Genomic DNA, 15,707 nt, shown 5'->3' with positions numbered 1-15,707 from the left:
CGCCTGCAGACCAATCCATCTAAGTCTGCATTCCAAATGATGCTCCTTCCCTTCCGAGCCCTCCTATGCGCCCAAACGGTGGTTCCCCCCCCCACATATCGGGTATCAGCGTACTCAGGACAAATTGGACAACAACATTTAGGGTCCAATTTCTCCTGCTAACCTTGGAAAAATACAAAACTGGGGGCTAAAATATAATTTTTGTGGAAAAAAAAATATTTTTTATTTGCACGGCTCTGCGTTATAAACTGTAGTGAAATACTTGGGGGTTCAAAGCTCTCACAACACATCAAGATGAGTTCCTTAGAGGGTCTACTTTCCAAAATGGTGTCACTTGTGGGGGGTTTCTACTGTTTAGGTACATTAGGGGCTCTGCAAACGCAATGTGACGCCTGCAGACCATTCCATCTAAGTCTGCATTCCAAATGGCGCTCCTTCCCTTCCGAGCCCTCCCATGCGCCCAAACGGTGGTTCTTCCCCCACATATGGGGTATCAGCGTACTCAGGACAAATTGGACAACAACTTTTGAGGTCCAATTTCTTCTCTTACCCTTGGAAAAATAAAAAATTGGGGGCAAAAATATAATTTTTGTGAAAAAATATGATTTTTTATTTTTACGGTTCTGCATTATAAACTTCTGTGAAGCACTTGGTGGGTCAAAGTGCTCACCACACATCCAGATAAGTTCCTTAGGGGGTCTACTTTCCAAAATGGTGTCACTTGTGGGGGGTTTCAATGTTTAGGCACATCAGTGGCTCTCCAAAGGCAACATGGCGTCCCATCTCAATTTCTGTCAATTTTGCATTGAAAAGTCAAACGGTGCTCCTTCCCTTCCGAGCTCTCGCTTGCGCCCAAACAGTGGTTTACTGCCACATATGGGGTATCAGCGTACTCAGGACAAATTGGACAACAACTTTTGGGGTCCATTTTCTCCTGTTACCCTTGGTAAAATAAAACAAATTGGAGCTGAAGTAAATTTTTTGTGTAAAAAAAGTTAAATGTTCATTTTTATTTAAACATTCCAAAAATTCCTATTAAACACCTGAAGGGTTAATAAACTTCTTGAATGTGGTTTTGAGCACCTTGAGGGGTGTAGTTTTTAGAATGGTGTCACACTTGGGTATTTTCTATCATATAGACCCCTCAAAATGACTTCAAATGAGATGTGGTCCCTAAAAAAAAAAAATGGTGTTGTAAAAATGAGAAATTGCTGGTCAACTTTTAACCCTTATAACTCCCTAACAAAAAAAAAAATTGGTTCCAAAATTATGCTGATCTAAAGGAGACATGTGGGAAATGTTACTTATTAAGTATTTTGTGTGACATATCTCTGTGATTTAATTGCATAAAAATTCAAAGTTTGAAAATAGCGAAATTTTCGCCAAATTTCCGTTTTTTTCACAAACGCAGGTACTATCAAAGAAATGTTACCACTATCATGAAGTACAATATGTCACGAGAAAACAATGTCAGAATCACTGGGATCCGTTGAAGCGTTTCGGAGTTATAACCTCATAAAGGGACAGTGGTCAGAATTGTAAAAATTGGCCTGGACATTGACGTGCAAACCACCCTTGGGGGTAAAGGGGTTAATGTTTGCTCTCATAATCACACACCGCTCTGCAGTGAGATCAGAGCTGAGTGTAAGCCATTACATATCACACTGGTAACTCCCTCTCTGGAAATATTATCTCTGGAGACAGATTATCATGAAGATAAGTGTCCTGCTCACTTACTAATGGGAGAAACTTGGATTTCTCTGGAATAAAGGTACCTTCACACGGAACTTTATTTGGTCGTCAGGTCGGCGTGATTCGTCATGTTTGACAGCAAAAGCAATGATGCCTGCAATGGTTTACAATGGAGCGAACAACCAGTGTGAACGATAAGTACGTCACTGGATCGCTCCTGCATCGTTCTGCTGTTAGTGTTTGACGTCTCCTAGCGACTTAAACGGCGACGCTGCAGCGATCGGCATCGTTGTCTATATCGCTGCAGCGTCGCTGAGTGTGACGGTACCTATATACATCGGATAGCAGATATTTAGGTATCATTGTTTTCAGCTTCCGATGACCTGCATGCCCATATACACTGCTTCATCCTTCTGACAGCTTCCCTAATTTCAGAGGATTTGCCAGTTTCCCTAATGTTTGTTTTTATTATAAACATTGTGGGTAATCTCATTGAAGGCTGTTGAGAGGTTCCTTTGTTATTCCACCTGGAAATGAATAAATGCCTGGCTAAACTACAATGTTACCAGCAGGGACATGGTCACTTTGTGGGGGCAAGACATGCAGTTGTCCATTTTATACATTTCTAGGGGGAATAACAGGAATTGCCTAACACCAGGTTCCTTGTTCTATTATTGAGGTAAATTTTGGATGTATTTGTTGTTGTTATTGTTATTATTATTATTATTATTCCTAATAAACACATAATTTGCACATGTTCTAATATTTAGTCATCAAGCATGTATCAGTACGGGATTCCCTCCGCTGCCTGTGCAGTTTATACCACACCTGGAGAAGGACATTTTTACTCAATAATTCATAATAATAAAATTATTACTGGATCTGTTTTAACAACGTTTTTCTTTATTCAGTAATGAAGAAGCGTCTGGTGAAATTGGTGGTGAATTTTCTGTTTTACTTTCGGGCGGATGAAGAGGAGGTGGGTGAATGGAGTCGGCTGCTTTCTCTTATTTTGTGGCTTTAGTCTTTATATTCATCTCTTTGAAGTCTGAGTTGGTGCAGCATTTCTATGATTGCAATGAGTTCATTTACTGAGATTCTTAAGCCCCGATTCATCAAGAGTCGGAGGTGTCTGATTCATTAAGGAGAGCATGCCTCTTATTGAATACGGTGTGTCTGAAAAGTGGTGTATGCCTCTGTGCACCTTCCCACACATCTTACTACAGTCAGTGACTGGAGTTCGTTGAGCAAGGATGACAGTAGTACATGTCAGGTTGCCAATCTTCAGTCAGGTAGGGAACCTTTAGGGTTGTATGTAGGGCTTATTTAGCTATCCTATTTTGCTTGTGGCTGTGCTAGTGTTATCTGTGTGGTCATTTCTTCAGCCTAAAGGTACCGTTACACTAAACGATTTACCAACGATCACGACCAGCGATACGACCTGGCCGTGATCGTTGGTAAGTCGTTGTGTGGTCGCTGGGGAGCTGTCCAGCGATGAGGGGAAAGACTTCGGCATCGTTGAAACTGTCTTCAATGATGCCGAAGTCCCCGGGTAAACATCGGGTTACTAAGTGCAGGGCCGCACTTAGTAACCCGATATTTACCCTGGTTACCATTGTAAAAGTGAAAAAAAAAAAAAAAGTGCATACTCACATTCCTGTCACGTCCCCCAGCGTCCGCTCCCCTGCCCTGTGTAAGCGCCGGCCGTAAAGCAGAGCGGTGACGTCACCGCTGTGCTCTGCTTTACGGCCGGCGCTGACAGTCAGTGCGGGAAGCTGACGCCGGGGGACGTGACAGACATTGGAATGTGAGTATGCACTGTTTTTTTTTTTTTTTTTTTTTAACCTTTACAATGGTAACCAGGGTAAATATCGGGTTACTAAGTGCGGCCCTGCGCTTAGTAACCCGATATTTACCCTGGTTACCAGTGAACACATCACTGGATCGGCGTCACACACGCCGATCCAGCGATGACAGCGGGTGATCAGCGACCAAAAAAAGGTCCTGATCATTCCCCAGCGACCAACGATCTCCCAGCAGGGGCCTGATCGTTGTTCGCTGTCACGCATAACTATTTCGTTAACGATATCGTTGCTACGTCACAAAAAGCAACGATAACGTTAACAAAATCGTTATGTGTGACGGTACTTTAAGCCCATTTAGGTGTATAAATGGATTAGGGCTGTACACCAATTTTTCTCTCCCAATATCCCTTTATACATCATCATGTTATATTTTATGACGTATAGGAACGTCACTAAGCATTTTTAATCCCTTCATGACCTTGGGATTTTCTGTTTTTACGTGTTGGTTTTCACTCCCCTCCTTCCCAGAGCCATAACTTTTTTTTTTTTTTCCGTCAATATGGCCATGTGAGGGCTTATTTTTTGCGGGACGAGTTGTACTTTTGAACAACATCCTTGGTTTTACCATGACGTGTACTAGAAAATGGGGAAAAAATTCCAAATGCGGTGAAATTGCAAAAAAATGTAATCCCATGCGTGTTTTTTGTTTGGCTTTTTTGCTAGGTTCACTAAATGCTAAAACTGACCTGCCATTATGATTCTCCAGGTCATTACGAGCTCATGGACACCAAACAGGTCTAGGTAATTTTTTATCAAAGTGATGAGATAAATTCCAAACTTTGCTAAAAAAAAAAAATAAATTGTGCCATTTTCCGATACCGGTAGCGTCTCCATGTTTTGTGATCTGGGCTCGGGTGAGGGCTTATTTCTCTATCCCCATGATGGCACCACGGAGAGAGGGGTCCGCCCCCAGGGACAGGAAACCTACAGATGAAAAAGGGCGTACCTCTCTCCCACATCAGTTGGTTTCCTGTCCCTGACGGGGAACCTACAGCACGTACCTGAAGGATTCTTCGTGGGATTCCAGGGAGCTGGCCGGTCGGTTCCTGACAGGGGGCGCCCTGTCACGGCTGGGTCCAGCAGGTTTTCGCCCCCCTTTTCATCCAACCCTGAAGCACCACCACGGGGGTCGGCGGGCCCTATGGGTGAGTGTTGCTGGGGGAGGCAGTGAAGAGGATCGAGCCTGCCTTCCCCAGGGGGAAAAAAAAAAAAAAAGGGGGGAGGAAAGAGGCAGGTGACGGCGGTCACCGATACAGCCTCTGTACCGCTATTCGGTACATGGAGGTAGCGGCGGCTACGCTACCATAGCAGGCGCAGGAGCGCTAGATCGCGCAAAAGCGCCTCATGTCACCGCTGGACACCGCCGCCCAAACCGAAAGTGCGGGCCAGGGCGGAACGATAGAACGCGCGCACAGGCGTCCCCGATAATATCTTCCCTATAGGGCGCCTGTGCCGCGAACCGGAAGTGACGCGCGCGCATGCGCAGATGACCGCTTCTGCCGGCGGCAAGTTTAAAAATCAGCGTTCTCGAAGGAGGAAGCGTGGGAAACCCTCTCTTTGCGGAAAACGCAGAGCGAAACCACTATGAGCGATAAAGAGCAGCAAGAGGCACAGGAATGTGCACAATCATCACCTGAGCAAGTACTGCGGCATCCGCGTTCACAGCATCAGCGCAAGGGAAACGCTTCCTCCCAGCAGCGCAGCAGCAGCGGACGCTCAGGGTCACAACGCAGCCCGAGTCTCTGGGAAAAATACACGGCCGGCGATGAATCCAGTGGATATAGTCCCGAGGCCAGAGACGGTATCTCTTAGTCGTAAGGGGTGAGTGATCTGCGTGAAAGTAATAATGTAATACGAGATTACTTTTTTCTCCTAGGGAAAAAAATGTACAGGCAAATCAAAGCACAAACAGTGTGCGATATGTTCGGAAGAACTACCGTCCTCATGGGAACCATTCAGGAGGAATCTCCGGCGTTCGCATCAGACCTGAAAACACTAATAAAGAATCAAGTTGAGAGTGCCCTCAAAGGCATTAAAATTCCGAGGAAAAAACATAGATCAGGTCATAAGTCTCCCGAATCCAGTGTAGAAGAATCAGAAAAGGAAACATCTGACTCTAATGACTCATCGACATCCGAGACCTCTTCACTATCATCAGAGGGGGGACGCAGTTGCTTCCCCATCGAGGAGACAGACGCACTGGTAAAGGCCATCAGAACAACTATGGGTCTGGTAGACGAACGTCCTAAAAGAACAGCACAGGACATAATGTTCAGCGGACTAGAACAAAAGAAAAGAAGAGTATTTCCAATAAATGAGAAAATTCATTCTTTGATCAAAAAAGAATGGAAGAGACCGGATAAAAAAGTTCTCTTGACCCCCAAAAGGAAGTACCCGTTCGATGACCCAGCCTGCTCATCCTGGAGCAAGGCACCCAAACTGGATGTGGCCATAGCAAAGGCCTCTAAAAAATTTGCCCTGCCCTTCGAGGACATGGGCACACTAAAGGATCCAATGGACAAAAAGGCAGACACCTTTTTAAAAAAAACTCCTGGGAAGCAGCAGGAGGGGGTCTAAAACCAGCCATCGCAGCCACCTGCACGGCCCGTGCCTTAATGGTGTGGCTTGAGCATTTGGATTCTCAACTAAAGGAGAAAGTTCCAAGAGAGACAATACAAAAGTCAGTGTCCATGATGAAAGGGGCGGCAGCCTTTTTGGCGGACGCTTCGGTGGACTCAGCAAGATTATCAGCCAGATCGGCTTCTTTCTCAAACGCCGCAAGACGCGCCCTGTGGCTAAAGTGCTGGCCGGGGGACCTGCAAACAAAGACCAAGCTATGCTCAATACCTTGCGAAGGGGAATTCCTGTTTGGATCAACGTTGGACGACATCCTCGACAAAGCAGGAGATAAAAAGAAATCTTTCCCCGGGTTCCCCAACCAGTCATATAGACGTTCCTTTCGGAACAGAAAGTTCATGCGCAGAAGACCTCCAAAAGGAAATAAAGACGGATGGGAAGACAGAAGAAACAAAAACAGGGGCTTCTTGTTCAACAAACCCCCCCTCCAGATAATAAAAAATCCCAATGAAGGTACTCCCTGGGTCGGAGGGAGACTAGCCGAGTTTCTTCCAGCCTGGGAAAGAATTTCAAACAGTCCTTGGATCTTGGGTATTATAAGAGAAGGCCTCAAATTCAAATTTCGTATCCCTCCCGGCAGCTCCTTCATGGTAACGCCTCAAAAACAATCACACGAACAGTCAGCTCTCCAGAAGGAGATTCTGAACCTAATCCAGAAAGATGTATTGCAAGAAGTTCCATACCAGGAAAGAGGCACGGGTTTCTATTCTCCTCTCTTCCTCCGCAAAAAACCGGACGGATCGTACAGAACGATCATAAATCTCAAAAAACTAAACAGTTTCCTGGAGATACAACATTTCAAAATGGAGACAATAAAATCTTGCGTGAGAATACTCTTTCCCTTGTGTTTCATGACTGTTCTAGATTTACGAGACGCATATTACCATGTGCCCATCCACAGAGATTACCAAAAATATCTCAGACTGGCAGTGAATATCCAGGGGGAAGTAAAACGCTTCCAATTCCGGGCTCTCCCCTTCGGGATAGCCATCGCTCCTCGGGTATTCACGAAAATGTCAGAGGTAATGGCCCACATACGGGAACAGAATATCTTAATAGTTCCCTATCTGGACGACCTCCTCGTGGTAGGGAACTCATTTCAACACTGCGAACAACAGTTGAATCTGGTCATTGCTTCTCTGTCGAGTCTAGGGTGGCTGCTAAACATACCCAAGTCCAAAATGGTGCCATCCCAGGTACAGGAGTACTTAGGGATAGTCCTAGACTCGATCACGCAGACATGCTATCTTCCTCAGGAGAAAGTTCAAAAAATGACACAGGCAGTGTTACAGCTGACGGTATCCCCAGTCACTACTCTGAGGAGAGCAATGTCCCTTCTGGGCTCTATGACTGCCTGTATCCCGGCAGTACAGTGGGCACAACGTCATTCCCGGGATCCACAATGGGAGACTTTAAATTTAGGCATATCTCTGCACGGAAATTTAGACGGGCAGTTAAGTATATCTCCAAACACGATACACTCCCTAGCATGGTGGGCAGACCCAGGGAATTTAACCAAAGGGGTTCCTTGGGCGCTACCGACGGAGAAGATTCTAACGACGGATGCAAGCCCCTGGGGCTGGGGAGCACATATAGGAGATCAAGTGGCACAGGGGAGTTGGAACAAAAGTCAAGAGCTAGACTCTTCCAACATGAAAGAACTGCTAGCGGTAAAACTGGCCCTAACACACTTTCTATATCTCCTTCACGGTCATCACGTAAAAGTCTTTTCGGACAACCAGGTAGTGGTTGCATATCTAAACCACCAAGGGGGAACCAGGTGTCGAGCTCTGATGGAGGTAACCCAATCCATCTTCCACATAGCGGAACACAGTCTAAAGTCCTTGACAGCTCTCCACTTAAAAGGCTCCGAAAACCAAACTGCAGACTTCCTGAGCAGAACATGCTTTCAGCAGGGGGAGTGGGAACTAAACCAGTCGGTCTTCGATCAAATCGTGAATATCTGGGGTCTACCAGAAATGGACCTATTCGCGAACAACCAAAACTGCAAAGTAAAAACATTCTGCTCAATCGATCCCCGGGGGAACCCTGTAGCTCTAGACGCGCTGACAATTCCTTGGAACTATCATCTCGCCTATGCGTTCCCTCCAATGTCGCTCATCCCCTTAGTGTTGAGGAAAATTCGGGAGGAGGGAGCCACAGTGATACTAATAGCGCCATTCTGGCCCCGCAGAATATGTTTTTCTTGGCTAAGGAAAATGTCCATATTAAGTCCATGGGTTCTACCAGACACTCCGAAACTTCTGTCCCAGGGTCCAGTATTTCACCCCAATGTAAAGAATTTACACATGACAGCATGGCTTTTGAAAGGAGGTTGCTAAGGGATAAAGGGTTCTCTCCTAACTTGGTGTCCACTCTTTTACAGAGTAGAAAACCCGTAACCACTAAAATATATGGGAAAGTCTGGAAAAAATTTATGTCAGTATCAGGGGCAGACCCGTCAGGGGAGATCCCAATAGAGAAAATCCTTGAGTTCTTACAGAAAGGTCTGGAAAGAGGTTTGGCTACAAGCACTCTAAAGGTTCAGGTAGCAGCCTTGGGAGCACTGTATAATTATGATTTGGCCAGAAATCGGTGGGTCATGCGATTTATTAAAGCCTCATCTAGGTCCAAACCCATTCCCCTCCACAACTCTCCTCCATGGGATCTAAACCTAGTACTAAATGCTCTAACCAAACCTCCCTTTGAGCCCCTGACAGAAATTCCTTTAAAGATCTTATCTCTAAAAACCACACTCCTAGTGGCCCTAACCTCAGCTCGGCGTGTCAGCGATATACAAGCGTTATCTTCAGGCCCGCCCTTTACTCAAATACTTGATGACAGTCCTTCTAAAAACTGACCCGGCTTATCTCCCGAAAATAGCGTCACAGTTTCATAGAACGCAAGAAATTTCTTTACCCTCCTTTTGTCCCAACCCAAAAAATGAGGGGGAAAAGACACTGCATACCTTAGATGTAAAAAGATGTCTGGTCCAATATCTATCAGCCACTACGGAGTGCAGGAAGGATAGGGCTCTGTTTGTCTGCTCGGAAGGGACAAAAAGCATCGAAAGCCACCTTAGCGAGATGGATAAGAGACGGATAAAAGACGCCATCGCCCTATCTTACTCATCCTGTGGGACAGCCATCCCAGAGAATATAAAGGCTCATTCGACCAGAGCAGTGGCATCATCCTGGGCGGAGAGAGCTGGCGCTTCAATACAACAGATATGTAGAGCGGCCACTTGGTCTTCCCAGTCTACATTTTTCAAGCATTACCGCTTAGACTTGACCTCCTCTGATCCTACCTTTGGGTGAAGGGTTCTAGAGGCAGTGGTCCCTCCCTAAGAGCTCTATCTATTCAAATCTTTCCGTGGTGCCATCATGGGGATAGAGAAAAAGGTAGTTACCTGCCGATAACGGTATTTCTCTGATCCCATGATGGCACCCGTATATTCCCTCCCTTTTCACACACAGGTGTGCACTTGGTAATGTACTAGTAATTAATTTTAGTCACAGTGCCTCTGTTAAGTTAAATAGGTTAAGTTTAATTTGTGCAAATATTGAGTTGCAGCTGAAGTTCTGTATAAGGCTCTGTAATCCAACTGATGTGGGAGAGAGGTACGCCCTTTTTAATCTGTAGGTTTCCTGTCCCTGGGGGCGGACCCCTCTCTCTCCGTGGTGCCATCATGGGATCAGAGAAATACCGTTATCGGCAGGTAACTACCATTTTTTTGCGTACTGAGCTGACTTTTTTAGTGATACCATTTTGGTGCAGATACGTTCCTTTGATCGCCCGTTATTGCATTTTAATGCTATGTCACAGCGACCAAAAAAAACGTAATTTTGCCATTTCAAATTTTTTTTTCTCGCTACGCCGTTTAGCGGTCAGGTTAATCCTTTAATTTATTGATTGGACAATTCTGAACTCGGCGATACCAAATATGTGTATATTTGATTTTATTTTTCTTGTTTTATTTTGAATGGGGCGAAAAGGGGGTGATTTAATATAAATATATATATATATATATATATATATATATATATATATATATATATATATATATATATATATATATATATATATATATATATATATATATATATATATATATATATATATATTTTTGTTTAAAGGGAGCCTGTCACCTGAATTTGGCGGGACCAGTTTTGGGTCATATGGGCGGAGTTTTCAGGTGTTTGATTCACCCTTTCCTTACCCGCTGGCTGCATGCTGGCTGCAATATTGGATTGAAGTTCATTCTCTGTCCTCCATAGTACACGCCTGCACAAGGCAAGATTGCTTTGCACAGGCGTGTACTATGGAGGACTGAGAATGAACTTCAATCCAATATTGCAGCCAGCATGCAAGCAAAGGGTGAATCAAACACCCGAAAACTCCGCCCATATGACCCAAAACCAGTCCCGCCAAATTCAGGTGACAGTCCCTTTAAACATTTTTCTTTTTTTTACTTTTGCCATGCTTCAATAGCCTCCATGGGAGGCTAGAAGCTCGCACAACTGGATCGGCTCAGCTACATAGGAGCGATCATCAGATCGCTCCTATGTAGCAGAATTACAGGCTTGCTATGAGCGCCGACTACAGGGTGGCGCTCACAGCAAGCCAGCATCAGCAACCATAGAAGTCTCAACGACCTCTATGGTTACTATCCTGACGCATCGCTGACCCCCAATCATGTGACGTGGGTCGGCAATGCGCGCATTTCCGGCCGCGCGGCCGGAAGCGGTAGTTAAATGCTGCTGTCAGCGCTTGACAGCGGCATTTAACTAGTTGATAGCGGCGGGTGGATCGCGATTCCACCCGTTGCTATTGCGCGCACATGTCAGCTGTTCAACAAAACAGCCGACACGTCCCGGCTTTGATGTGGGCTCACCGCCGGAGCCCTGCACCAAAGCAGGGGATCTGACATCGGACGTACTATCCCGTCTGAGGTCAGAAAGGGGTTAATATTGTTTATAAAGTAGTTTTAAGGGTTTTTTTTCCCTTTGTAATTCTATTCTTTATAAAATCGTGCCCAACTTAAACTTTGAGCTTTTTTTTTTCTATGCAAGTCTAAAAAATGTTATTTAACTCTGCATGGCGCGAAAATTTGTGGCCTAATCGCTTTGATGAATCAGGGCCTTAGTGTTCCCAGCGACCAGCAGCATCTGATTGAAGGCTCTGGGTTACACGGGGAGTCTATCATTGAGTCCTGTGCTCTACACCAAGCCCAGGGTGTAGGTTATGCTTCAGGTTGTCTTATAAATTGTACCATCGTCCTTACATAACGGAGATGTTTTTTCTGTTACTACAGCCCATTGGAGCACTGCTTTTAGAACACTGCATAGTGAAGAAGGAAGATGAGAAAAGCTTCTTAATATGTGAGTACTACATTGTCCTCATCGACTCTGACATTAGACAGATGAATGGGTGTATAATATCCGCAGTACACAACAATGATCCATCCCTGTTTCTAAAACTGTGGCAGAAGTGAGGTCTCGGACCATCGGCATGATCGGCTTTCAATCTTCTGTCTATAACCATCTTCAGTTTTTCCTTAGTTCTTACCTTTGCCTTGCTCTCCAGCCTTCATCGATGAGCCGGACAGAAGGTACACGTTTGAATGCATCAGCCAGGAACAGCGTGACGAATGGGTAGACGCGCTGACCAATGCCAGGTGAGAAACCTCTCGGCTGTATTAAAGGGCACCTGTCACCAGGTTTGGCCGATACAAGTTCAGGCCTGATGTATACCATTTTATAATGCTGCATGTCTGCCCCCAACCCAAACTGTAAGGGTACCGTCACACAGTGGCACTTTTGTCGCTACGACGGTACGATTCGTGACGTTCCAGCGATATCCATACGATATCGCTGTGTCTGACACGCAGCAGCGATCAGGGATCCTGCTGAGAATCGTACGTCGTAGCAGATCGTTTGGAACATTCTTTCGTCGCTGGATCTCCCGCTGTCATCGCTAGATCGGTGTGTGTGACACCGATCTAGCGATGCATTCGCTTGTAACCAGGGTAAACATCGGGTTACTAAGCGCAGGGCCGCGCTTAGTAACCCGATGTTTACCCTGGTTACCAGCGTAAATGTAAAAAAACAAACAAACAGTACATACTTGCATTCCGGTGTCCGTCAGGTCCCTTGCCGTCTGCTTCCCGCACTCACTGACTGCCGGTCATAAAGTGAAAGCAGAGCACAGCAGTGACGTCACCGCTGCGCTGTGCTTTCACTTTACGGCCGGCAGTCAGTGAGTGCGGGAAGCAGACGGCAAGGGACAGACACCGGAATGTAAGTATGTACTGTTTGTTTTTTTTTACGCTGGTAACCAGGGTAAACATCGGGTTACTAAGCGCGGTCCTGTGCTTAGTAACCCGATGTTTACCCTGGTTACCCGGGGACCTCGGCATCGTTGGTCGCTGGAGAGCTGTCTGTGTGACAGCTCTCCAGCGACCACACTACGACTTACCAACGATCACGGCCAGGTCGTATCGCTGGTCGTGATCGTTGGTAAATCGTATAGTGTGACGGTACCCTAAGAGAAGAAAAATAACTTTTTTTTTTTTTTTTTTGTCATTACTTTTACTACTAGTGACTACCCTAGAGCTTCTGTGGAGGGTTTAGGCAGAACTGTAAAAGTTTGAAAGTCGTACAAAAATTTACTATATATAAATTTTTTTCTCTAGTAACCCCCCACGACAGCACACCTGGAGGATGTTACCCCTTTCCTAATAGGGACAGGAAATGACAAGAGGTTAAAAAACCCCTCCCTCATCCTCCCCCTCCCCCTCAGTGTTCTTTCCTGTCCCTACTAGGGATGAAGAGGTCATCCCAGGTGTACTGTGCCAGCAGCGGTCACCGGGGGATATGAATATTATTGCCGGGCAGCTGGGATCGGACTTGCGTCTATTCCCCGTCGCTGCTCCCGTCTCCTCCGACTTGGGACTCCTAGCCACCATTCCGCACCTTCGGGCAAGGTCTGGGGCATTCTTTGGCTGGAGGCCTCTCTGAGCCCTCCAGCCCTTCTCCTCCTCCTCCGTGCGCGCGCGTGGGGACTTCTGGTCTGGAGCCGGCGGCAGGATATGACGTCAGATGCCGGCCGGCTTCAGGGAATTGGAAGGTCCTTTGCGGAACGCAAGGTGAACGCCGCAGGGTACCTCGGCGGTCTCCCTCCCACGTACTTCCGAACATCGGAGGAGGAGGTCCTCTATCCATGAGGACAGGTGCTGCGGTCCGGTCGCCTATATTTAGGCCCCGGACAGGAAGACATCGCAGGTAGGACCACTGTGTGGTGAAGACCATGGAGATGTCCGCTTCCTCGCGCTCTGCATCTGCAGATCACAGCACCATCCCGGCCCCAGTGAGTAGTCTGGCCCAGGGTGTCCACTCCCTGATGTGGGTTAAAATCTTATGATTCCTTCTCCCTTCTTTTTAGGGGGACAAGGAACCCACATCAGGAAGCAAAACTAAAACTACCCGCAAATGCGCAGTTTGTATGAAGAAGCTGTCCTCTTCATACAAGAAACCTTTGTGCAAAGAATGCACAGAAAAAATTATCAGAGAGGAGCAGCCATCTCTGATGGAAGAGATCAAAGGCTTAATCCAACATGAAATTAAATCATCTCTGGCCACCCTTTCCCAGCCTACACCTACAAAGGAAACTTAATCCTCAGGAATAGGGGCAGGAGGACTCTCAAGGGGAGACGTCAGACGAACCTCCAGAGGAAGGTGAATTATGCCTTGACTCCGAAACCTTCCAGCAAGAGAGATATTACTTCTCTTCAGCTGATATAGAAGAACTCCTCACAGCAGTAAGGAAGACTATGGAGATCGAGAAAGAAAAGACGGCTCAGTCAGTACAGGAAGAGATGTTCGGGGGGCTTCATTCTAAGAAAAAGCAGGTGTTTCCCATTCACCAGAATATCGGTGATTTAGTTCTGGAAGAGTGGGAATCCCCAGAAAAGAGGCTGACTACTCCAGCGGAAATTAAGGACAGATTTCCAGTAGATGACGAGACGGCTTCATGCTGGTCGGAAGTTCCAAAAGTGGACGTCCAGATTGCTAGAGTAGCTAAAAAGACCACGCTACCATTCGAGGATGCCTCCCAATTGAGAGATCCTCTGGAACGTAAGATGGACGGTCTACTAAGGAAATCGTGGGAAACATCAACGTCCTTATTGAACATTAATTCTGTGTCCACTTGTGTGGCCAGATCGATGCATCGCTGGCTGGGGCAACTAGAGGAGCACTTGTCCTCAGGTACTCCTAGAGAGGATATTCTAGCCTCCTTGCCTATCTTCCAGAAAGCAACAGGCTTTTTAGCGGATGCCTCCGCAGAATCAGTGAGGGTGACGGCGAGATCATCTGCACTGTCAAACTCAGTAAGACGTGCACTCTGGCTAAGATCCTGGTCTGGTGATATGACTTCTAAGATGAGGCTGTGTTCTATTCCTTTCAAAGGGAAGTATATGTTTGGACCAGCCTTGGATGATCTTCTGGAGAAGGCTTCAGACAAGAAGAAGACTTTACCAGAACCTAGAAATCCTAGGAAAAGACCCTTCCGCACTCAGCAGGAACATATTCCTCAATACAGAGGGAAGGGCAAGACGGGGCGTTGGAGTTATCCAAAAGGAGGGAAAGACAGAAATCTTTTTCTTTCCCAGCCCCAAAATCAAAGAAAGCAATGACGCCATCACGGTGGGGGGGTCGAATCTCAAACTTCCTCCCATACTGGCATGAGATCGGCATAGATCAGTGGACCTTAAGATTGGTCAGAGAGGGGATGAAGATAGAGTTTATGTCCTATCCCCAAAAAAGATTAAAGACAACAACGTTGTCCACACCAAAGCTACAATCCACGCTGATAGCGGGAATAGAGGATCTCTTAGCCAACAATGTGATCTCCATAGTCACGGAAAACGAGAGGAACAGAGGTCATTATTCCAACCTATTACTGATAAGAAAACCAAATGGAACCCATCGGATGATAATCAACCTGAAACCCCTGAATCAATATGTAGCCTACAGAAGATTCAGGATGGAATCCGTCAGATCGACAGTACCTTTAATAGGACAAGACTTCGTCATGGCGACTATAGATTTGCAGAATGCTTATTACCACGTCCCAATCCACCCAACTTATCGGAAATTCCTAAGATTTGCGGTCACCAGAGGAAAAGACATAGATCACTTTCAGTTCAATGTCCTCCCATTTGGTCTGTCTTCGGCCCCAAGAATCTTTACAAAGATCATGTCCGAAGTAATGGCATACATCAGAGGGCGACGGATATGCATAATCCCGTACCTCAACGACCTCTTGGTAGTGGCCCCCACGGTCCCGATTCTGCAGGAGCATCTTCAGACGACAGTCCAGATCTTGTCATCTCTAGGCTGGGTAGTAAACACCAAAAAATCAGATATGGTTCCGTCAACAGCAAAGATCTTCTTAGGAGTCCTGTTAGACTCTCACAACCAAACATCTTTCTTACCCGAACAAAAACGGACC

General features: G+C 46.1%; 1 protein-coding gene across 1 annotated transcript in view; it reads left to right on the top strand.

Moving 5' to 3' along the window:
• PLEKHJ1 (pleckstrin homology domain containing J1) overlaps positions 1 to 15,707 on the top strand; it is a 31,222-nt gene that overhangs the window by 6,314 nt on the left and 9,201 nt on the right. Inside the window, exons 2-4 of the mRNA XM_069740608.1 lie at positions 2,604 to 2,671; positions 11,509 to 11,575; positions 11,781 to 11,871. Of these exons, the coding sequence (XP_069596709.1) occupies positions 2,604 to 2,671; positions 11,509 to 11,575; positions 11,781 to 11,871 (226 nt within the window). The remainder of the gene's footprint in view (positions 1 to 2,603; positions 2,672 to 11,508; positions 11,576 to 11,780; positions 11,872 to 15,707) is intronic.

This window comes from Ranitomeya imitator, chromosome 1 (assembly GCF_032444005.1).
Source record: "Ranitomeya imitator isolate aRanImi1 chromosome 1, aRanImi1.pri, whole genome shotgun sequence".
NCBI classification, from domain to species: Eukaryota; Metazoa; Chordata; class Amphibia; order Anura; family Dendrobatidae; genus Ranitomeya; species Ranitomeya imitator.
The sequence above is the reverse complement of the archived record's forward strand: the minus strand, read 5'-3'. Positions and strand labels throughout refer to the sequence as shown.